The 24,084-nt window shown below is 52.5% G+C and overlaps 2 protein-coding genes and 1 long non-coding RNA gene across 19 annotated transcripts in view; 1 reads left to right on the top strand and 2 right to left on the bottom strand.

The window, feature by feature from the left end:
- The window catches only part of ATXN2 (ataxin 2), a 48,760-nt gene extending 47,597 nt beyond the window's left edge, over positions 1–1,163 (bottom strand). For 9 of the 16 annotated variants that reach the window (XM_033075475.2, XM_033075473.2, XM_033075486.2 and 6 more), the window contains exon 1: positions 942–1,046. In XM_033075475.2, the coding sequence (XP_032931366.2) occupies positions 942–949 (8 nt within the window). In that variant the 5' untranslated portion in view covers positions 950–1,046. Of the gene's footprint in view, positions 1–941 lie in introns of all 16 variants that reach the window. The other 7 variants (XM_033075480.2, XM_033075478.2, XM_033075488.2 and 4 more) reach the window with 2 other exon arrangements.
- A 525-nt stretch (positions 1,164–1,688) lies between these two features.
- LOC117004765 lies at positions 1,689–10,527 on the top strand. 2 transcript variants are annotated; one of them, XR_004419679.2, is made up of 4 exons: positions 1,689–2,800; positions 3,987–4,143; positions 5,095–5,247; positions 9,961–10,527. It is a non-coding gene; the product is annotated as an uncharacterized LOC117004765 (long non-coding RNA). The 2 variants fall into 2 exon arrangements; XR_006163090.1 differs by lacking the exon at positions 9,961–10,527 and having other exon boundaries at positions 5,095–6,681.
- On the bottom strand, positions 10,325–24,046 carry LOC117004764 (BRCA1 associated protein). The gene is made up of 12 exons (XM_033075839.1): positions 23,893–24,046; positions 23,586–23,744; positions 22,961–23,144; positions 21,960–22,149; positions 20,551–20,664; positions 19,982–20,130; positions 18,082–18,157; positions 17,466–17,604; positions 17,017–17,126; positions 15,383–15,472; positions 13,469–13,572; positions 10,325–12,521 (listed from the first exon to the last, which is right to left on the bottom strand). The coding sequence occupies exons 1-12, from the start codon at positions 23,972–23,974 to the stop codon at positions 12,161–12,163; spliced, it is 1,758 nt and encodes a 585-aa protein (XP_032931730.1). The 5' UTR covers positions 23,975–24,046; the 3' UTR covers positions 10,325–12,160.
- Between the last annotated feature and the right edge of the window lie 38 nt (positions 24,047–24,084).

The raw sequence follows: 24,084 nt of genomic DNA on the forward strand, positions 1-24,084 counted from the left end.
CCACAGCCCCGGAAAAATTCACAGCACTACGGAGTTTATTATTTGAAGGAAAGAAAGGGGAAAAAAAATACGAGTGGATTTGTGTAGCTAGCGATCTGAGAGCAGGAGCGGGATCAATCTTCCAGAGGCAGCGAGCGTGGGGTGGGGGGGGAGGCGAGGAAAGGGCTCAGCCTCTGCAAGATTCCTGCCCCAAAAATCTGCGAGAAAGCGAGGCCGCGCTCGGAGCCACCATCCAGCGGCGCGGCGCGGCCCGCCTTCCCGCGAGAATTTTATTGCGATCTCCATTATTTGAAAAAAAAAAAAAAAAATCAAATAAAAATACCAAAAAAAAATTATTCAAAATAAAAACGATCCCTTATATATATATTGAAATGATTTTTAAAAAATAAAAAATCTCCCCCCTCTTCCCCCCCGGGTGAGCCGAGGGCGCTGCGCCGCCATCGCGGGGCCGGATCGCCGCCCCCTTCCCCGCCCGGGCCGCCCCCCGGCCCCGCCGCCATCGCTCGCGGCCCTTCCCGCGCCGGCCCCGACACGTGCGGCCCGCGCCCCCCGCTCCCCCCGCTCCCTCCTCGGCAGGCGGGTCACGTCGGCCCGGGGGAAGCGGCGCCCCCCGCCCCGGGCCCCGCAGGGGGCCGAAATGGAGCCTCCGCGCCGTGCCCTCCCCGCGCCTGAAGGGCACCGGCCGCGGCCCGGCCTCGCCCCGGCACTGCGGAACCCTCTCGGCGGGGCCGCGAGCGCCGCGCCCGCCGCCATCGCGGCCCCCGCCCCGGCCCCGCCATGCTGCGGGCCCCGCGCCCCCCCTTCCCCGGCCGCCGCCGCCGCCCATGGAGGCCGGTGCGGGGCGAGGGCGGGGGGGAGGGGGGCGGCGGGGGCGGGCGAGCGGCGCCCGCGCCGGGCCCGGGGCCGGAGCCGGGGCCGGTCCCGCAGCACTGCGCACCCACCTGCCCATGTTCTGCCTCCCCGCGGCTGACGGGAGGCCGGGGCCGCCGCCGCCGGGGGGCTTGCGGTTGTTGCCGGCGGGCTGCGCCGCCGCCGCCGCTTGCTTGAGGGACATGGCGAGGAGGAAGGGAGAGCGCCGGGGGTCGCGCCGGGCTGGGTGCGCTCGGCCGGTCCGCGCTGCGCTGGCGGGGCCGGGGCGCCGCTGGCTCGGCCGGTTGCTCCCAAACAGTGCGAGCGGGGCGGAGGGAGCGGAGCGCGGCGCGGAGGGATCCGCGGGGGGGGGCGGGCGGCGGCCGGGCCGCGCCGCGGGGCGAGAGCGGCGGCGGGGCCGGGGGGCGCGGCGGCCACGCCCGCGGGCTCGGGGCACCCCCGCGGTGCCGGCGGGGCGCGGCGGAGCTGCGGCGGCGGGCGCGGGGCGGGCGGCGGCGCGGACTCTTTACGGGAAGTCGGAGGGCGCGGCGGCGGTGCTGCGGCGGGTGAAGGGGCGGGGAGGGAGGGGGGGACACGTGAGGCGGCGGCGGCGCGGGACGGCGGCAGCGCCCGCCCGGCCCGGCCCGGCCGTGAGGCCCCGGCAGGGTCGGCAGAGCCCCCCCGGCCGCTCAGCCCCCTCCGCGCCCGCCGGTGACACCGGGCGGGTCGGTCCCGCCGGCCCTCACGGGCTGCGCTCCCCGCGCTGAGGGCCCGCAGGCCGCGGCCTGGTGGGGCCCGGCCGCGCTCGCCCCTCCCCGGGCCCCAGCGAGCGGCGGTGGGAGGGCGGCGGGCTCGGCCCGCAGCGCATCGTTCAAAAGAAACCAAGCGTCGAGAGACAACGAAATGGAGGAAAAATGGCCGAGCCCCGGCCGGCTGAGAAAGGCCGGTGGGGGACGCCAGGCCCTGGCGAGCTGCTGGCCCTGATCCGCAGAGATGCTGAGGCATCGGTGCCAAACACATCCCTGCTCCTGGGGGAAAGCAAGATGGGGCCGGAGGATGGATGGCTGCTTCCCCTGCAGTGCCCCTCCATCTTACAGATTTAGGAGCAGTCAGGGCTTCCCCTTGTAGTATAGAAATTTAAATTCGCATTGCGCTGATGTGGGTAAAATATTTAAGCTCAAGATGCCGGTTCTCCCCTCACTCCACGTTACCTGTCCACCATCACCAGGCTCCCTGCAGAAATCCAGGGTGCAGTGGCTGTGTGTGGAAACCTGCTTGGTGCAGAGTGGGAATTTCACCAGAGCAAAACCCGTACACAAAAATAAAGCCTGGTCTGTCCTATTAAAAAAAAAAAAAAAATCACGTACAGGATTAGTAAGAGCAGATGCAACTTAAAAACCAAGAGCTAAATTGATTTATAGCCATGGTTACTCGAAATGCTCAGAGTTTAATCTATTCATAGAAATGCTCTAGAAATCCCACAGGATTCCAATGGAATAAAAAGGAGCAGTGCTCTTAGGCAGGCATTATTTATACACCTTGCTCCTGAAGCAACAGCTTTTCCATGCAGTTGGAAGAGTTGTGGGTGGCAGCACACAATGGTGAAAAGATAGCAAATATTGAACAGCTTTCTTAAATTAGCATCTTCCTTACATTTAACCTTTTAAACTGATTGTTTTGTTTTACCTCACAGGCCCAAGTATCCTTGTGGTTAACACTTTATGAGCTGGATGACAGATCCTACCCAAAATGGGCTCAGCATGAAGAATTTTTCCATTTAAAATACTCTAAACAGAGCCGGTAGTTTTAGGAAATTATATTTTCTAATCCTTTTAGTGAACTCACGAGATGCTTCACTATTTCACAGCCACAGAACTGAGTGAGAAGGGCACTGAGGATTTCTGGAGCCCAAGAGTTTCTGTGGGAAACATCAGCACCTGCAGAGCCAAAGGTTACCGCTGGCACCAATTTTGGGAGCATTTTTTGTAAGAGCAGGAGTCTGGTTCACTGTGTGTGATGGGATAAATAAATCCCTAAGAGCAGCTGAGAAAAATCCTTTATATTTATTTGTGTAAAGCCCACTAGCATGAAAAAGCACTTATAAGACAATATATAGCAATATAGTAATAATAATAATAGTTGTTAGAGAAGTGTATAATAGTATATAAAAATAGAAGAAATATATAGAGCTGATAAAGAGTGCCCAAAAGAGGCTACAAAGATATTGAAGGGTCTGAGCAGGGCCAGAAGTTGGACTGGATGATCCTTATGGGTCCCTTCCACCTCAGGATATTCCATGGTTCTATGAACCAACCTCTTTAGGGTGCTGTTTATAAATTCTACAGCTTTTGGTTAGTCCTGAACCTTTAACAACTTTGAAAAGGAATAAAAATAAATAAAAAGCACAAGGAAGTCTGATAAGAGAGCGAGTAGAACCCATCCAGGTCAACATGAGGTTTTTAGAGGACATCACTTCAATGCTTTTCCAGCCTGGAATGTTCACAGCTCACAGCAGTGGCAATTTCTGAGGCTGCAGGTTTAGGACCATGAAAGCACCTGCAGCAGTTTGAAGGGGCTGTGGGGCAAAGATTGAGCCCAAGAATGTCAAAAGATACAGAGACAGTTTCTAAGACACCACGTGAACACACTGAAGTACATTTTAGGGTGACATGATGTGCTCAGAAAGCAGGGATGAATAGGCTGGTGTCCACATCCTCAGTAATGACTCAAGAGCAGTTGCAGTTTGACTTGTTTTCCCCTTCAATGTATTCTTTGTTTTGTTAAGCTCTGTTTGGCTTTCGTTGTGCCCTCCCTTTTTTTTCTTTGTTGAGCATCTTTATAAAAAAGCAGATTAAAAGTAAATATAGAAGTGATCATTTAAAATAGCTCAGCAATGACCACCAGAGAAGCTGCAGGGTTTCCAGTGGCAGCCAGCTTCTCCAGGGACACTGCAGTGAACTCCCCAAATTCCAGTGTAATGGGATTCTGCTGCTGTTAGGGCATGTAATTCCCTTTATTTCTACCTGAATATGCTTTTCTTGATAGCCCAGCATTCCCAATATTTATTATTTGATGGCTTGGTTTTATCAAGTTCTCACTTTTTTTTTTTTTTTTTTGTTCTTCCGCACCATTTACAGCTGATATTTTGGATGTCGATGACGTTGTGACAAAGAGCAGCCAGCAGTGGATGTGGTGGTTTAGCTGGAGAAAAATTCAGGATTCAGTCAAGAAAGAAAGGAAACAATTCCTAATGAAGAATCATGTTCCCTTCTGCCTCTCCTGTCCACGATGCAGGTTGGAGCTGCTCCTTGCCAGGAGTGCTATTTCCATCCAGATGTGTGACTACATGTGCAGGCTGTATTTGCATGTGGAGATGAATGAGGCTGATAATAGCAGCACTTAGCAGGAAGTGCCGTGTGATGTAACATTTCCTTGATCTAACCTGCTGCTCGTCTTGTGCTCCCTTCCCTGAGCTACCCGGGGTGATCCTCAGCAGCATCCAAACCCGCTGGGCTACAGGGACAGCAGCACAGGCACAGGGGGGTACTTGAAGCAAAATCAGCTGCTGGAGGAGCTCGGAGAACTGAGCTTTTCCACACACGTGTTTTCCCTGAAGATTTCAGTTCTTCAGTGCCATTATCCCCACCCGTCCTCTGGGAGGGTAAAGCTTTGTGAGCAGTGCTGTGAGCACGGGGAGCTCCGAACGCTTGGAAGGATATTAAGAGAACAAATCAGGTGCTGTGACACACAGGCAGCACTTCCCAGAGAGATACGATGTAGCTTGTCAGCAAAGCTGCCCTCAGTTCAGACTGATGACACACCCCTGGCCAGACCAGAATTGGTACCCCAGCAAAACCGAACCCCAAATTCCAAACCAACCACCTGGAACAGCTGCTGCCACCTCTGCCTTTCCCCCCCACCCTGATCTTCCCATTGCCTCCAGCTGCCAAATTCCCAGCTCAGCTCTGAGCAGAGACCAGCTCCCATCAGATGCAGTTTTTGATCTGCACTTGCAGTTTTGTTGCCATTTTTTTCCCAATTCTCAGCCCTGCAGCTCAGTGCAGCCAGGGCATGGGTGATGGATGTCCCTGCTGGGCCATGCATGCATCCAGCTGCTTCTCCTGCAGCCAACAGGAGATGAAAGGAAATGCTGATGTCTGAGCAGCTCTGGATGGAGGCACAAAGTGCCAGAGCTTGTGCACCCATAATCAACACTTGCATGACCCTTACTCTCAATTTCCACAGGCCTTGGACATGACAGGGGCATTTCCTTCCTCACCCAGCACGGCTCCAGGATCCATCTGAGCAAGCCATGGCTCTGCAGTGATCGTTGGTACAGGGCTGCAAAGTGGGAGACACCAACCCTGCCCAGCAGAGCGCCAGGAAATCACCAATCAGGTGCTTTATGCCTTTAGATTTCACATTTTTAGGAAAGGGAGGGGGAAAGCCAGCCTGGCTCCTGCTAAGCAGCAGCAGCAGCAGCACACAAAGCAATCGTTATGCCAAGATTTAGCTGTTAAATCCCTCAAGATCTGGTGCTCACAGAGCATAAACAACCTTTGCCTCCCAGCCTGGCCGAGTTTACCTCCAGGTTTCCCAGCACAGGCACACAGACCCTCCCATACCCATCCTCTCCCCAGCCCTTTGCTCAGGCTGCCGTGCCAACAAGAAAGCCAGTTGCCATGGCATTTTTTCCCCCTACAGACAGATGTCCATTAAAAACCAAGTCAGCCTCAGGTTTGCTTCACAGAGCAGCTTTCAGTTGTTATTACCAGCCTGCAAGGAATTTCCACTGCAGCCCTTCACCTCAGATGTTTCAATGCACTTCAGGATTAATCCCTGGGGATTAGAAGGAAACTACTACAGAGCAGGTACAGGTATGTTCAAAGGACAAATTTAGGATTGTGATTGTGGTTTATGTTTTTGGCAGATGACAACCACGTGACTGTGTTTGGAAAGGGTTGAATTTTTTACCTCTGGTGCTCTTTCCCCTGTTCACTGTGCTAAAATCATCAGGCAAATTGGAAATCAGATGTGAAACTTTCCCCTCCTCCAGGATGTCTCACCTGGGGCTCAGATCTGGGATTTTGACTTCAGGAGGAACCTGCCTGTCCTGGACAGGGGCATCATCCCAGGCTCCATCCATGGGGAAGGGAAAGCCCAGGCAGCTTCTGTGAGCAGGGCCAAGCACTTCCAGCAATGTCTTCCACCTTGGCCACACTTACATTTAAGAATGGAAAAAGGGATGAATGGATCCAAACTCCCCCTCAGCCCATCCTGGGGGTTAAGGGCCTGTGGGAAGTGTCCCTTAGGAAAAACTGAGGAGCTTCCTACTGCAGTGCTGGCAGCACATCCCAGCATCTCTGCAGGGATGGGTTTGGAGGGAACAGGTATTGTTATTTGGACTCCAACAGTGCTGAATGTGTGAGAATTAGACACTGAAATTTAACTGTACAGTGGAATTAGTTTTCCTTACTTAGCACTGCAGTGCTAGAAATCCTTGCAGATGTCCAGGGAGAGATCTCTCCTCTCACATCTGGCTCTGAACCTGGCAGGGCTTCCACAGCATTCCTTGTTCAAGCTGTGCCACTTGGGAAACCTCAGCCTTCTGAGATTTTGGAGCCACCATTGCAGCTCAGAGCCCTGCATCCAGGCTGGCTCCCAGGGAGGTTTCTCTGGAGCCTGGTGCCACAATTGCAGCTGCAGGAACAGCAGCTCCTGGTGGCTCTGGGAAGCAGCAGGGTCTGAGCACACCCTGGCTGCAGGGTCCCGAGGGAGCACTCCCTTCCAGCCCTCAGTCACTTCCCAAGGCAACACATTTGGATTTCTCCTCTCAGTTACAGCAAGCACAGCTGCAAATATGATCAAAAATATCTAATCCTCTTAACTGCTTCTGCAGTTTGACTCGATCTCTGCAGAGGAAAACGCTGTGATTGCAGAGTGCTGCCTGCATTCCCACGTAAGCCTCGGCTTTTACACCATTGATCATTCCTCCACATTGATTTTTTGGAAGGAGGAGAAGGTGTTTGGCTCCTTATGATGAAACTGAGGGGGGTTTTTCAGAAAGGGTTGGAAGCCAGGAGCTCCCAGATCCCAGGGCAGCACCTGGCTCTTGGTGCTCCTTCACTGAACAAGCAGAATCCAGCTGGGATTTCTTCTTCACCAGAAGCCAGAGCATGTCTGAAAGCTGCCAAGGAGAATTGCTTGGGAAAAGTCCTCTTTGCTCCTTGTGCAACCCCTGCACTTGCAGAGGGAAACTCTTGGCACAGCTGTGCTTGGACAGGACCATCAGGCTTCCCCTCCATCAGCACAGGGCCTCCAGCTGCAGCACATCCCTGTCTCCTGTGGGTAACTCCAGCTCACCCATCTTGCTTGGCCACATCTCCCACTCAGCTCCTCCAGCCCTCACAGAAGATTTTCCAACTGGAACTCCACACAGACCATGGATTCCAGCCAACAGCACCAGGAGTTTCTGCAGCCTAAGTAAATTCTGCTTGGGCTAAGGTTCCCAGTGATGCAGAGGAATTGTTCTGGGAGATCTAGTCCTGGTGCAGATGCTAAAAGGATTTAGTGTGGGTTTGGTTTAGTTTTACAGAATTCTGACACACAGATCATGAAGCTGATTCGGGGCCTCACTCACATATGTAAGTGGGAGTCCCCCAGCACCCCAAAGAGGAGCAGGAGGGTTTCCTTCACCTGTTTAAACCCTTCTCCTGTACATGGCAAGAGGCTCTTCCTCCCCAAAGAATGCTCCACAAATAACACATAAATGAAAGAAGAGGAGACTGGGAGGCAGAGGCCTGTAAATTGTTATCAAAAACATCATCTTGGCATCTTTGCATCCAGGAGACCAAGGTATGTCCCACACTGACACTGTCCTCCAAGACCATTGCCACCACATAGGGACACAGAAAACAGGCAAAGAAACCAGCTCATTGCAATCTGTCTCCAGGAAAAATCAGCACAGCCCAGGATCCCAGGCTGGGAATAAAGCATGTGCTTAACACAGCTCATCCTCACCCACTGCCCTCGACCTCTCCAACCACCAAATCAGCACATTACTGAACCTGCAAAGACCAAAACCTCACTTTCCTGGTAAGCTCAGCTCCCAGCAGCAGCAGCAAAGCTTTCCACAGCCTCAGCACAGCTCAGGAAACCTCCCCAAAGAGCCCCCACCTACCCCAGCTCCAGCAAGGCAACAACCCCCAGGAGCAGCAGCTTTGGAGGAGCTGTTGGCCCTGAAGAAGATTCAACAGGGCCCAGTTTCCTGGTGGGGAAGTAAACATTATTCTCCAGGAGGTGTTTGATGTTTTTAACCAGCTTGGGATGGAAGGAGTTTGACTCTGCAGCTCCCTGGGAGAAGGTGGAAGGAAACCATGGGAGTGTGTTGAGGTTTGTTGTCTAACTCAATTAACCAATTACTTCCAGGTCAAGAAGGGGCAAAGCAATAACTGCTCTTGCTGCTATAAATAATGTTTGCTCAGGGGTGGTGCAGGAGCAGGAAGCTGTAGGTGTGGGGCTTTTACTTGGAATGAAAGCAAATATCTCCAATTGCTTCCTGCTCCCAGCAAACCTGTCCCTATTTTACTGTTACTCCTCAGAATCTGGGGTGAACCCAAGCACAATTCTTGCCTTGGCAAATGTGTGCAGGAATTCAGGCTGGGGGAAGAACACACAGATATCCCTCATGTGCTGCAGAACACACCCCAGACAATGTTGGCTGTCCTGGTGTGGGATCTCCTTTGGAGCAGCTGGATGAGTTTGCCTTTAAAATGCACATATTAGACCAAAATGCCCATTTATGTTAAAAAAAAAACCAACGGGGAGAGGAGGTTTTGAGGAAATGGATGTGAATTTCTCAGAGCTCAAGTGAGAACAGACAAGTCAGTTGGTGCAAATCAAGGCAGGAATTTTCCAGTGGGCCTTAGGGAATTCTTCAGGGGAAAGGTAAAGGGAGCTGAGAGCAGGTGGTGGGACAGCAGAGCAGCCCCTTGGAGGGCTGGGGGGGCTCCAGCTTGGACAGATGGACACCTGGAGGGGACTCTGTGTCCACTCTGCTCACAGCACTGTGCAAGGTTTTCCCTGGGTATAGGTCACCTCACCCAGGACTTTGGCTCCTCTGCAGAATGGTGACATGGAGGGGATTAATTGGCATTAAGGGACTAAGAATGAACGAGACCCTGGAACCAGAACCAGAATATCAGATGTGTCACCCCAAACCACCAGCCCAGCTTTGGCATGGCTCAGGTGCAACACTCCTGTCATGGAGCAGTGAGTCCAGCTCACCTCCAGCTGCCCAAAACTTCCCTCCCAAGCAGGGGAGCAGAGCCCTGTCCCTGCCTTCCCCCTCAGCCTGTGGAGCTGCCTCTCCCTGTGCTCACTGGGGAGCAGCTGCTGGAGTGAATCATTGCAGCCTCCTCCAGACTGCCAAGCTCTGTGTGGCTGCTGCCTGGGACCCTGCTCCAGCTGGGCTCCTCCCTGGCCCCTGCAATCCCACTGCAATCCCCCAGCCCCTGCTGCAGCCCCTGCCAGCCTCCTCTGGGGCTCCTGTCACCATCCTGCCCCTGCCCACACAATCCCTTTGGGGTCCTGCTCCCTCCCTGCCAGGAGGTGAAGCAGGGATGGAAAGGTCCCTGCCATTATGTGAGGCACAGATCTTGTCTCTCTTTTCCAGAGGGAACAGCAGCACCCAGTGAAGTTCCCAGCACGTGCTGGCCACCAGCAGGGCTGTGGGGAGAGCAGGTCCCTCATTTCTTGCTCCTGCCAAGGCAGGCTGTGTCCTCCTCCCTGAGAAATCACCCAGCACAGCCAGCAAACCCCTGTGCTGTTCAGCTGGGGAAAGGTGTGTTCCTTTCAGGATTTCAAAATAAAAAAAAAATTCTATTTCAAGGGTTGTAACCACAGCAGGAGCTTGGCCAATCTCAGTTCTCCAGTGCTGCTGCAGCTCCTGCTGTGGGGACAGTGAGTCACAGCCAGGCCTGACCTGCTGCTCCACTTGCTGATGTCAAAACTTGACCACAGGATGAGATCCCAGTGCCAAAGCTTTTTCCAGGCACTTGTGGGTCTGGATGAGGGGTAAGGAAAAGTCACAGACCTTTCCCTTCACCACAGGCCCCATTTCATTGTGGGAAGTCTCCCAAGGGAGGGATGATGATGTACAGCAGTGAATAAAGACCCAGACACACTCTGCAGCTTCTCTGCTCACCTGGGATGGTTCAAGGAGAAGCTGGAGGGGACTCAAGGACTGAGAATTATTTGGTTTAACAACACAGAGCATTCTACAATTCTTGCTTTTTCCAAGCTGCCTAGAAAGAACTACCCAGCCTTATCTGCTCCTATCAGCTCAGCTGAGCCCAACTTCCCCAGCCCAAAGAAGACCAAGAGCTTGTTTGGACAGCTTTGCCTTTGAGTTAAAAACGATCAGACTTCCAAAACAACCTCCTCCCTCCCCTCCAGTGGAACACACACACAGAAAGAACTGCACGCTGGTTTAATTTTCCATCACATTTTTTGAAAATGAATTCCAAGATACAGTACAGCATCTTTAGTGTTCTACACAAAGCAAGCCTTCAGCAAAAGGTCAGAGGATCTTAATGGTGTAAAAATATATCTTAAATAAAATAGTTTCTCTAGGAGAGCAAGCCGTGCTGTACATCTCGAGGTCCTTAGAGTCATTTACAGAAGGCAGAGGCCTGGTAGTACAATCCACACACTGGAAAAGTGAGTGTACATTCCTGCTACAAAGTCAGAAAAGGTTCCAGGTGGTGGGGGCAGATCTCCAAACCCAAGCAGGGGATGCCCAGAGTGCACTATCAGCCCTGTGATTCCAAGGAGGAAGTTCAGCTCTGGCAGGAAGCGGATGAGAACCACCCGGCTCATTCCTTGTCCCTTCCAATGGGCCAAAAAAAGAACAACTTCTAGCAATAAAGGACTGGCTGTTTCATGCCTGTGTTCCAGGCTGGACCTGCTCTGCCACAGCTGTTCCAAACTAAGGTCATGATTGTTCCAACAAGGACCAGGATCATCCTGTGGCCTGAAAAGACAACAGGGAACATCCCCAACATTTTTAACAAAAGATCAGCCTTTAAATGCTCTGATTCTGAGCACAACAGCAACCAGGACAGTCGCTTCTCCAGGGGAAAACTTCCCACCCCAGAGCATCAAGTCTTAGATTCTAAGTGAAAACCAACAAAAAACCCAAACCAAAAGCAAGATTTGTGCACAAAATTCCCTTCCAGGACCTGTGTCCCTTTGGGGCAAGTCACACAGGAGCTTTGCCAGCTGAGGTTGTGGACAGTGCCACAGTTTTGGTGAGCACAGAACTGGAACCAAGAGCTGCAGCTCCTGGGGAGGATCCAGTGGAGGGGCAGCTCCAGGAATGTGGGAAGGGTTTGGTAAAGGCTGTGCTTGTCCCTCTCCTCACCTGGCTCTGAGAACAGCTCTGGAGTTTCACCAACACTCCCAGTGCAGCTCAGGCAGGACACACACACACTCCCTGCTCCAGGAGCATGGCAATGCTGGGATGTGTTCCCCAACTCACACATCACTCTACTTCATTTGTAGAAATACCTCTAAAATAACCACATTAAACAGCATCCAGAACACAAAGCTTTCACCCTTTCTGCCCCACAGGCAGCACAGCAAGCACTGGCCTCTCAAAGGCCACCTTTGAACTGAAGAGAGATCAGAGCAAAGTCCCTTAAAAGCCTTTAAATTCCCAGACATTGGCCTTTAGGATTTGCCTGGTTTCTTACACCACTAAGATGGTTTATTTTCCACACCTCACTCCTATTTCTTTCCAAACTACAGTTCTACTCCTGCACAGGCAGTTCTGCAGTGTCAGGACTGCACACACAAAAAGGAGATGTATATAACCTAATTTACACTGTTTATTAAATAACTTCTTAATTGAGAATATTTTTAATCCAGGAGAAGAACTGGAGAAGCCTTACACACTGGGCTGAGCCTACTCTAGAGCATCCCTGCAGGGAATGGGATGTTGGACATGGACACACACCCCCCACCCCAAAACACTCTCCAAGAAAGTCAAACGCGTGACGGGAGGGGCTCTGAAAAGGAGGGAAGGCAAAATGGTCACCAAGATCTGCCTAAAAACAGCTAAATAGTGCAGTGAAATGCTTTTAAATACCACAGACACCTCCACTGACTGGCAGCCAGTTTTATGAGCAGCTCTGGAGACAATTTCTAGCTGAGCTTTAGTGAGCTGGGCGTTCCCAGCCCGAGTCCCGAGGTGAGCCTGGCCTGCTGCTGCCACGGCCACTTCCAGGGTGGGAGCAGAGAATTCCTGTTCTCATTTCCCTCTCTTGCCACGGCCTCTCCTGGAGGAAGGTTTGCCTGTGCCTGCAGTGGAGGAGCTGGCAGAAGATGCCACTGCAATGTTGATCTGTCCTTCCTGAATCTCCTGGCGGGTCTCAGCTGGGAGGTGGTTGATTTTCTGTTGTGTCTCCAGGTAGAACATGACATCCCTCAGCTGCTCCTGGATCTCAGAGATCTGCAGGTCCTTCTGCTCACAGGTTTCCTTTAACACCCTCTCCTCCTCCTTCAGTTTGTTCTGCAGCAAGGCCTGGTTTGCTCGCAAGCACTTGTTCAGTTCCTGCTCCTCCTTCAGCTCGTTGGAGAGTTTTGCCACTTTGTTGTTCAGCTGGGAACACCTTGCAGAGAGAAGCAGGAGTCAGGAGAGCAGCACTGCCCACCCAGAGCAAACACCACCTCAGCCTTTTCACTGGATAAATGTACCCCAGCCCACCAACTCCACCTGGAATTTGGTTTTCCAGCAAAGGGAGGCAATCCAAGAAGGCTCTGAAATCTCCCCCAGGTCAGACAATTCCATCTCATGCCAAATGCCAACAGCACAGGCAACAGGCAGGGTGATGGGAGATGGAACTGACCTTGGACACGAACCTGCAGCTTCTGGAATGGGTGCCAAAAAGGGCACAGGGATTGCAAGAGACCCTGAGAGAGCTGAGGGCAGTCAGGGCCTCCTGCCACACTCCAACACCCTCAAAATACCTTCAAGTGGGAAGGAAGATGCTCCCACAAGGATTCAGACAGGGTTTCCTGCTCCCAACAACTCTGCTTTTGCCCTGGCAGTTTGCTGGCAGGCTCCTCTGCCTGTTTCCCACTCAGGAAGGTGAGCACAGTGCCTGTGCTCCCTGCTCCAGGCCCTGCTGGACAGGCCCTGGGCTGGGAGAAGAGGGGACACAGTCCCACCCAGGGAGCACATGGATCTGCAATTCCCAGGTTTGACATCTTCCTCCAAGATCTGTTTTCCTCTGTGCTGGGTGATGCCTCTGATCCCTTTGGATGCACCCACCAAGGGCAGAACAGGCTGGGAGCAGGGAGAGGAAGGATCCCTGAATGCTAAACACGCAGAGCGTGGAAAGGGAGCTCAGGGCCCAAAGCTGTGCTCACTCAGACACTTCCCATTTGTGAACACCTACAGAAATCAGAGCTTTTTTTAAAGCAAGCCATGTTCTCAGTAATGCAGCTCAAACAGCTCAAAATTGCCCAGGAATAGCAGGGGTTTTTTTTTCTTTTTGGATGTCAGTGCACCGTGTTTTAATGGCTGCATGGAACTAAACCTGGCAGAGATACCCACTTCCTCTCCACTGACTGCTTTTCTTTGAGCAAGTCATTGAGCCGCTGTTCCAGACTGTCACACTTCTCAATGGTCTCTTTAAATTTGGTCTTCATGTTGTTAATCTGTAAAAACAAACACAGGGGCATTTCCAACAGCTCAAAGTCCACTGCCCTTTCATCAGGACACTCCGTTTTCCAGAGCTGTTCCTAGACTTTGACCAGCTCCTCTCCCAGGTAAGGAAAGTTTGGAGCCAAGGCTCTGTTGTGGTGAGGACCCCCCGTGCTCCCCTCCAGCCCAGACAGGAGCCACGTTGCCGTGGAAGCTGCTCCCACAGAACAGCAACTCTGGCTGCAGATCTGTGCCAGGCACTGCCAAAAGCTGCAGCAGCTCCTTAACTTCTTCCTGCCTGCATCCAGCATTCCTTTGGTTCAGCACCTAACTCAGATTTCCACCTCAAGGCCTTACAGGGCTGGGTTTTTGCTCATTTTAAACTAAAGCTCAGAGAATTGAGTGTGAAGATGAACAGGGCTGACTCAGCAGTGCTGTCACAAGGCACTGACCCAGTGACACCAATATCTCCCTCACACAAACACAAACATCCCCTGCCATGCCTTCCTCCTCCCTCTGCACCATTCCAGCTCCTGGAGAAATCCAAACTCTCCTTCTCCAGGAGTCAAACCTCCAGCAAGAGACTTACAGGAAATTTAGAGTCAGGAATTCTTGTTTCCCTTCTGTTGGTGCCTCCAGAGTGCTCACATGCAGTGGGGCAGGAATTTAATGGAAAATGCTTTCCTGGAGGATCACTCTGGACAAATGTCAGTGTTAGACATGGATGCAGAGCAGGTTTGAAGCCTTCCAGTCCTAATCAGGGAATGTTTGTGCAGCTGATGGGTAATTTGGGGAAGTAGCCTGAGCACTGATAATGGAATAGACTGCATGGTGGCACCGGTCCAGACAACACTAATGTGGAGTAAGTGCCATGGATAAAATTATTTGGATCTTTAAATGTGAAACCAATATTTGGAGCTGGGATCAGAGTGGTTTCATTTTGAAGCTGCTTTGAGGATTGTGTCTCCTGGCCACTTGGAAGATGATTTTTGATATATTTTCCTTTTATAGGGCTCTCCTTAAGATTCCTGGGACTGTTCTTTAGGGCAAGGCCAATGACCATGATTTCAATGGTCACAATTTCTATTTTCACTTAACTGCAGACACTTAAATGGTTAAACAGAAGTCCTGAAGAAAGTTAAGGACTTAATTCTAAATCCTGACTCACTTTAAACCTGGTTGAAAGGATCTATGTGGAGTGAACAAGCAGTAGAATATCCTCCCTGGATTTTTCCTGGTGACATTTTGAAGCAGTCCTGCCTGCAGGATGTTTTATAGGAGGAGACTCTGAACTTTTCCCAAAGGGTGATGAGGAGAAAAGAGGGGATCAAAAAGAAAGGGCAAATCAATATGCATTTGGAGCAGAGAGACAGTTCCACCTTCTGCAGGCAAGCAAATTAAAGTCATATTGTCTCTGCTCCACCACCACTCCCTGGAGATGCGTGTCGGAGAGACGGATGGCTCCAGGATCCTGCAGCACCACCACCACTGCTGCATTTCCCCAGCAGCACATTTAAATCAAGCTGCAATCTCTGTGGCAATCTACCTGCTTCTGCACCACTGAGCAGCAAATTGCTCCCTGGGAGCAGCCAGATAAGGGACAGATCCATCTCAGAGCCAATTTTCCCAGCTGGGAGCAGAGCAGGCTGCGGCAGGCGGCGCCTGGGCTCAGCCAGAGATGCAGCAGCTCCTTCTTGTCCCACTGAACAGGGCCAGGACCAGCAGCTCCTTCTTGTCCCACTGAACAGGGCCAGGACCAGCAGCTCCTTCTTGTCCCACTGAACAGGGCCAGGACCCTTCCCACAGGCCCAGGGCAGAGCTCACCTCCTCAGCCGTGTCCTTCTCGATCCGGACAATCTTGTTTTCCCAATAGATCCGCTGGGACTCCAGCTGGCTGGTCAGCAAATAGGAATACTGCAAACACAGAGACACACAGCACTCAGGGTGGCCCTGCTGGTTAAGGAGCCCTAAGGGTTCCAATCCACAGATGAAATCAGGTTCTGGACACACAAGAACAGAACCAGCTGATGGCTTTCACCAGTTTGATTTCCTCATCAAATCATTTTGGGGTTTTTTTTAATTAAGGAAAGCCTTTAGAGCTCAACAAGGATCAAGTGAAAGTATCAAGCCAAGAACTGTTTGAGGAAACAGATTTTTCATGGGGATAGCAATAAATGTCTACAGGAAAATGAAGCATCACCCATCCCTGTCCTGAGAATCTCAGATCCCAAAGGCTGAGGGGAAGAGTTCCCATCCACAACCCAAACTCCAGTGCAGCAGGATCAATGCACATTTCCAGTTTCCTACAAGTAGATTTCTGGGAAAGGAGCCTCAGCTCTCTGTAACCATTCCCAATTACTGTTCTCCAACATGTATGGCCCATTCCAATGTCATTTTGGTATGTGAACAAGGATCTATGCCCTACATCCCATCTTTTCCCTTTTGGTTCTGCAAATGAGTCATGAGAAGGTTGAAAAAGGTGATTACTCCTTTTCATCAGGCTAATGAGCATCAAATTAGGCATTCACTAGAGAATTAAACATGCACAGAGCCTTGATCACTCTCAGCAATTTCCAAGTGCCAAAACACTCTGCCAAATTCCTTCTCTTGAATCCTTCAATCTCATAAGAAAGAGAGATCTTACATGCTTCAAGCAATCACCTCACAGGAAAAAAAAAAGGGTTAAAATTAGCTGGTTTAGCATCTAAGTGTTATTCAGAAAACTCACTGAAAAGCAACCAAATATTGATGTGAGCAATGAGCTCCTCCAGCCTGGTCTCTGTGGGCTGTTCCTCCTCACAAACCCTCGTGTGTCTAATGCGGCTGAAATCGTGCTGCAGTGCCTGCTCAGTGAAGCAGGGATTTCAAGCTCCTCTCCTTTACTTAGGAGAGGAGAAGCTGGGCAACAGGTACAAAAAATAAATAAACCATTATCTGTTCAAGAGGAGGGAACAGAACAGAGCTGGCATCAGCCTGGCAGCTCTCTGTGCTCGCCAAGGTGAGCGCACAGCTCTGGATTCCTGCATCCTCCTTCATTCTGGGAGCTGAACCACCCAAACTGACAGCTCCACACAGATCCTGCCTCTGAATCCAAGCCACAGATCCACTGGGAAGGGTCTGGGGGGTGACTCAGACGCTCCAGTGCCCCTGTCTGCAGCAGCACAAGCAGCTCCTCTTCAATCACCAGTGACCACAGGACAACACTGCAGGCAGCTCACACTGCGCTGCATTGGCTCTGCAGAGCCAGGAGAGGCTTAAAAAAAATAAATAATAAATGTAAAAAAAAAAAAAAAGGAGGAAAAAAAAAAAAAGCAGTAAACCCATCCTGCTCCTGCCTGGAGACAATTCCCTCCAGGCTGAGAGCAGATCTGCTGCCTCAGCTGATGGGATTGAACCGTGGCCGTGGCAGGGTTGGAAACATTTCCACAACACAGAGTCCAACAAGTGAAAATATTTACCTCTAATTGTAAGGCATCAATTTTCTCCTCCTGGCACATATCCCCCTCACACTCATACTGAACCAGCTTGCCATCAGTTTTGCTTGCCACCAGCCGATGGACATAGTTGTCTGGGGAGAAAAAAATCCAACCATGGGCACTCAGATCTGATGGAGCACAATTAAACCCCCCAGACCCTGCCCCTCAGCAAGGCACAAAGCCAACACCAATGGATTGGTTCTTCAGCAGATTCCTCCCAGCCACCTTATGGTGGCTGCAAATAGAGCAGCACAGAGCACAGGGATGGAAAAGGAGAAACAAATTCCTTTTGTGGGACCACCCTGGTTCCTGACAGAGATTTCTCCTTCCTCCAGGAAGCTGTCAGAGCAGAGATGGCTGCTGCCCAAAGTCAGGGATTAGCCCAGGCACACGTGGCTCCCTCTGCCCCATCCCCAAGGCGTGCAGCTCACCCCCAGCATAGTCCCAGACGCGGTGGTTGGTGAGCTGCATGGCGTACGTGTGCTGCGTCTCCTCAAAGTGCTTGTAGGCGTGGCGGCTGACGTAGCGCCCGCAGCCGATGTGCCCGCAGATCAGACAGATCCACAGGTTCTGCAACACAAAGGGAGCTCTGGGGGGCAGCTCTGGGGGGCAGCAGCACCCTGAGGCAGCGTGAGCCACCCCCACTGCAGTCACAGCCTCAGCAAGCAGCAGTGTTCGCTTTCCCACTCTCCCTCCGTTTTTCTGTTCCATTAAAGGCAGCAACACCCCTGCAGGGGATGGATAAATCCCACCCAGATGGGAGAGTGGCCTTAGCTAAGGGATGAGGGATCTCAGCAAGCTCTGGAGGGCACAGACTGCAAGGGTCACCAGCATCAAGTTGTCACACTGATCTTTGTAAGAATCACAGAGATTCAGCAGAACAGGAAACCTGTGAGGTAACTTCCCTTCCCAGCACTGATACAACTCCAAAGGAAAGTTGGGCTGGTCAAACCAGCCCAAAATCAGCCTGAGAATTAAGCCCCAAAGCATCCCAAGCAGCTGTGCAGTCAGATCTAGGCCAGATCTCACCTCCACCCACCTACTTACTTCTTGAACTCCACACTCAAAACACTTGTTCTCTTCCACGGGCTCTGGAGTCTGGCAGTACCTGCACACAGGGCACCTGGAGGGCAACAGGAATGTCATGAGACACAGGGAGCAACATCTTCACTCTGCAGTCACTGAGAGGAGAACCAGAGAGCTCCAGGGAAATGCCTTGTGCACAGCATTCCCTGTACCACCAACAGCTCCCATTTACCCCACCCAAATTCACTCCACACAAAGTTATGGTTTTAAGCTGGTGACAGAACAAAGAACAATTCTCCCAAAGCCTTTTCAGCTGGATCTGGTTTTGCTGCTGTCCAAGGGGTTCACACAGAAGTTACACACTGAGGAAGGGCACAGGAATTACACAATGCTGGGTGACACTCTGCAAACACCCCTCAGTCCTTAAAACAACCCTGAGGAGATGCTTCAATCCCAGCCCAACCCAAAAGATTCAATCTCAGCTTTCCCAGGAAGAACATCCCATAACTGTACCCTGAAAGAATCAGCAGGAATCCTTTTGGATCTACCAAAGATCCAGATCCTTCATCTCTTCTGGAACTCCCTTGGTGCTGCCACAAAGACAGAACAGCCCAGAGCAGAAGGAAGCTGTGTCCAGCCCTGGAGCAGCAGGAATGGGATAACAGCTCAGCTCAGCAATGGGATAACTGAGGCTGCATCCTGCTGCCAGGACTGCTCATGTATTTTGCATTAGTTGCTGGGTAAGCCCCAGAGATCTTCCAGGGAAGAGACAACTGGGCTGCAATCAGTTCCTTTTCAAATTCAGGCACCTGCAGCCTCCATGGTGCCTGAGCAAGGAGAACAGGAGTTTTCCTTTGTCATTTCTTTAGACTGGGAGCCTAAGTTCTGCTTAAATTGTATATTCCATATTTAAGGGCTATTTGGGATCTCACTCCTGCACTGGCTACGCTCCACTGCCTCAAATTTCCACTGGATTTATGGAGCAAAGCAGCTCATCACCCTGCACAGCTCCAAATCTGATGAATTCACTGAGTTCTGTTACTCTGGCTTAGGAGTGATAGATCACAGAGAGCTACAATCATCCTCTCATTCCATCAGAGAATCCAGGAGCTGGGATAGCAGGGATGGAGCAGCCTCAGGGAGGATCTGCAGCCTCCTGCTGCAGGGTCTGTGCCTGCCTGAGGTGCAGCAAATCAAAGTGTCCAGAGGAATGGTAAACACCCCTGGCTGGCAGCAGCACTTGGGGCTCCAGGCACACCTAAATCCCACTCCACAGGGATTTAGGAAGCTGGGAGCACCAAGAGGAAAGGGTCAGTGGCAGCAAGAACAGCTGCTTTAAGGATTGACACAGGTCCAACCTGCCCAGTGCCATGGAGAACACGACTCACCTGGAGCAGCAGGAGCTCCCCTGCCTGATCTACTGAGCCATCTCATCATCCCTTCTCCCCCTGCCTTCCTCTTCCCAGTGTGCCCCTGCACACCTCCTCCTCCTCCTCCTCCCCTCCCAGCACCCAGGTAGCAGAGAAGGCTGCAGGGCTCCCCACAAGGCCCCTCAGCTCCAGGCAGGGGCAGAACCATCTGCAGTGCCCAGGAAGGGCCTGGCTGAGCTGCCAGGGCTGAGTGCAGCAGGGCTGTGTGTGCAGCCAGGCCTGTTTAGCCCAGCACTTTTCTCCTGGAGTATTTTGAAACAATCAGCATTCCTCTACACCTCCCCTTCCCTGCCTCAGCAGTGAGCCCCTGGGAATCATTGTTCAATTACTTTTGGCGAGGAGATTTCTCTCTGGGAGCCCCTTAATGGGAAAAACTGAGCACCAGGACTTGCAGTAATTCCTGCCCCCACAGTGACGAGCAGAGCTTTGTCAGCACAACCCCCAGCACTGCAAGCAGGGCCTCAGAGGTGGAAATAAAGCCAGGCTCTCACGTGGTGTCCTCCCAGCGCTGCAGGCACTGGCTGTGGAAGCTGTGGTTGCACAGAGTGGTGAGGATCCCGTTCACAGACTCATCCATCCTCTCCAGGCACACAGTGCACTTGGGCAGCTCTGTCAGGTCCATCACAGGCAGGCTGGCCCCCTGCAAGCACCAAGCAGAGAGAAACTGCTCAGCACCTTCCCATCACCAGCAATTAACTCCAACTTCCCATCACTGCTGGCACCAAAATGACGACACAGGAATGCTGTGAGGCCACACAGTGCTTGGAAATTCATTGCAAAGGTAAGAAAGTGATCCCCAACAATCAAAGGGCCACAGCCAGGGCTCAGTGAAGGGGCTGCACCTGCAACCAGCCCCACTGTGCTCTGTGCATTCCCTAAATTACAACCCAAGGTAGGTTTAAGGCACAGCTGAGGCACAAAGTCCATGGAGTCACCACACAAACTCTTCCAAGGAATGGGAAACAGAGCTGGGGATGATGTATTAAGATATTTTTGCTGCTTGTTTTCCAAATAATCCTGTTAAAACCTTCTGAAGTGCAGGGAAAAAAACCACACTTACATCTTCTGACTTGAAGACTTCAGCCCTTTCCACATAGACGAGCTGGCAAACGTCCTCCTCGATGGAGTTGAACTGCCGCCCATTGCAGGCCATGTAGAAACTGTCTGCATCAGCCTGGCCACACAGCAGGGCAAATTGGTTAAAACCAAAAAAATCCCAGCTGATCCAACCAAGGGAGACCAGGAGAAACCTCCCACATCCTCCCTTTTTCTCTGGAACACAGAGGAGGGCTGTCAGGCAGCTCCAGGCACTGCATTTTGGTTTGGCACCACCACAAGTGAAGTTCAGGGCAGTGACACCACACTGACATTGGAGCATTCAGCAGGAATTGGGGATTTCCCTTCAGCACCTGTTTTACCCTCTGTTGGAAATTTCAGTGCATTTGCAAAGCAAATTTGGTCCCTACAAAAATGTAAGGGGTTGGTAACAGGGACAGGAGCAACAGTTTGGGAGGGAATCCATTCACCACTCACAGTCCAGGCTCCTTCCAGGGCAAAAGAGCCAAACCTTGCCAAATCCATCATTCCTTTTCCCTCAGGAGCTCCCCAAACCCTTTTTCCACAACCACCACACTGCACTGAGGCCATCAGCTGAATGCCACACTCTCATTCTCCTGGGATTCCAGGCAGGAGCATTGAGAACTTGGAGATTTGTTTTGCTACCTGGGGTCAACAGAGCTTCAGGGAATTGCCTGAGAAACAGGAATTTCAGGGTGAATTGAACAAAAGTTATGGGATTTGCTCTAAGGCTGTTTAGCACTAAATATTTGCCTGAGTAATTGAATGCAATGAGAGATAAAACCATCTTTGTGACTACTGCAATTAGCACAAAGCTCACACAAATCCTCCATCTGCACAAAGGGCTTGGGGAAATCTCTCAGGCAGAATTCACAGCTGGGGAAAACCTCTCCCTGAACCCCAAAATAAATAATGGGCAGCTGGGAGAAGAGAATGTCCAAGGGAAAGGGTCCACACAGGAACCTGAGGGGGGAATTTAAAGCTGCCAGTCCAAGAGGCCTGAAGAAGAAAACTTGTTAACTGGGTATTAATTCACCCCCAAGCTCTCAGATTGGGGGGCTCTGTCCTTTCCACACTGGCAGTGGCTGTGAGACCACCCAACAGCAGGAAAAGTCTTTCTTAAAACAAAGGGAACCCCTCTGGCTGGGTGCACAAGACTCTGAACAAGCTGAGAGATGGAGAACTCTGTAAATGGACTAATTTTTAAAAACCATCCTGCCAAAAAGAACAGGACAGCCAGAACATGGCATCCACTGCTCCCAGGTGTGGGACTAACCCCACCAGCCCTGGGAATTCTCTGGGCTGCATTTCCATGGGTAAGTGCAGTGAAGCCTCCTGAGCAGTGACTTTGTGTGACATTCCTGCAGCCAAGGAATGCTGGAAGCATCTTACCTGGGAGCTGAACTTGATGAGCACCATGTACTGGTTTGGGGTGGAGTCTCTGATGATCTTCATGTGCTCAATCACTTCGTAGAAAGAGGCCACAAACTTCATGAGGTCGTGGCTGGTCATGGTGGCAGGGACAGTGAGGATGCAGAGCATGGCACTGCGCCGCACGTCCTCCTTCAGGGATGTCATCTTGCTGGGGACACAGCAGGGACACAGCTGGAGCCAGCTCCTGGGGCAGGGCACAGCTGGACACACAGCTGGACACACAGCTCCTGGGGCAGGGCACAGCTGGACACACAGCTGGGACACACAGCTCCTGGGGCAGGGCACAGCTGGACACACAGCCCCACCACACAGTCACAGCAACTCTGCTGTCAAAATTTAACTGTCTTTTGTCATCAGGGAGGAGAGGAAGGGGCTGTGGTGAGTGACCACCAACAGGCATCCTTTAGCCAAGGACTAACCTGGGCAGCTCCAAGAACAGTGGGGTTGCCAGAAATAGTTTGACAATTGTTTTTCTATAAAAACACCTGAAGTTGGCAAGCCCCAGATGTTCACCACTACTCCTAGAACAACTGAGCAATGTTTGTTACTATTCCCAATGCCCATTTGGTGGCTTCCAGGAAGACCTGAAATGGGAGTGGTGTGGAATTGTCACCCCTGGAATACAGGATGAGACCTCCTGCCTCACACAGCTCCCCAGGGCTATCACCAAAGATCATGATTTAATTGTGGGATCCTTTGGAAAGCTGCTTTCAAATGTCTTTTTGTTTTTGGAATCTGTGTTTGTCCTACACTCTCACAAGTCCTCAACACTGCCAGTGTCACACACAGCTGTCACAGGTGCCACCCACAGCTGAGACAGCCCCAAGCTCCACCACTAACAGCAGTCACCCTCTGCATTCCCAGCAGCGAGTCACCCTTCCTGTTTGTCCCCACAGCCTCGGGGTGGCCACCTCACCCTCCCATTCCCACCTGAGCTACCATTAACCAGGAATTCTTACTTTGTTTTGTACAGGTGCATAATTCCATGAACGATTTCAACCGAGGGGTTCCCGCTGAAGAAGGAAATCTGGTCTGGGAGCTGTTTGGAAGGCGAGTCTGGAGCAGCCTCACACTCCTTGCCTTGATCCTCCTGTTTAGTTTTGTCCTCAGCTGATGCAGTGTCCGAGGATTTTCCTCCTTCATCTTTCACAAAGGCAAAGTTTCCCCATTACTGAGGGAAAGGGAGCACAAGGATCACCCAGAGCAGCTCCTGGTCCTGCACAGACACCCAACAATCCCAGCCTGGGAGCGATGTCCAAATGCTCCTGGAGCTCTGGCAGCCTTGAGCACTCCCTGGGAGGTTCCTCTGGGGATGAACCTTTCCCTGCGATCCAGCCTGAACCCCCCTGACACAGCTCCAGCCGTTCCCTGGGTCCTGTCCCTGCTCCCGGGGATCGGGGCTGCCCCTCGGGGTGGAGCTGTGGATCGGGCTGAGATCAGTGGGAATGCCCACCAGGAATAACCAGCTCTGCCCAGCGCATCCCAGCGCCCATTCCTGAACTACCCTGCTTGTTTTCCGCAGACTCCGCACCCCTCACCCTGCCTGCCCGGTGACAGCACCGGGACACTCTCCCAGACCGGTACCTGCCAGCGGCTGGATGGTCTCGATGATCACGTCGGTCATCTCCCTGCGGCCCAGGTGCTGGTGCAGGATGGCCGCCCGCTCCCCGGGGCCCTTCCCCTCCAGGCAGGCGGGCACGGCGGCGGGGGCCGCGCCGGTGCTCTCCGCTGCCATGTCCGGAGCTGCGGGGACAAAGCAGGCGTTGGGACGGGGCGCCGGGCGCGGAGCCGCGGCACCGGCAGCACCGGGACGGCTCCCGCTGGCAGCTGCGCGGTGCGGAGCGGGCCCGGCCGCGCTGCCCCGCCCGTGCCCCCGGCGGGGGGAACCCACCGGCCGCGCTGTAGGCGAAGCCCGAGGGCAGCGGGGAGGTCCCGGCCAGCTCCAGCCGGATCACGACCAGGGACACGCTCATGGGCTCCGCGGGGCCGACCGGGACCGGGACCGGGACCGGCGCCGCTTCCGCCTCCCGCACCTTTCCCCTCTGACCCCGTGACGTCACGGCGCGCTGACGCAGCGGGCGGC

This window comes from Catharus ustulatus, chromosome 18 (genome assembly GCF_009819885.2).
Source record: "Catharus ustulatus isolate bCatUst1 chromosome 18, bCatUst1.pri.v2, whole genome shotgun sequence".
Lineage (NCBI taxonomy): Eukaryota > Metazoa > Chordata > Aves > Passeriformes > Turdidae > Catharus > Catharus ustulatus.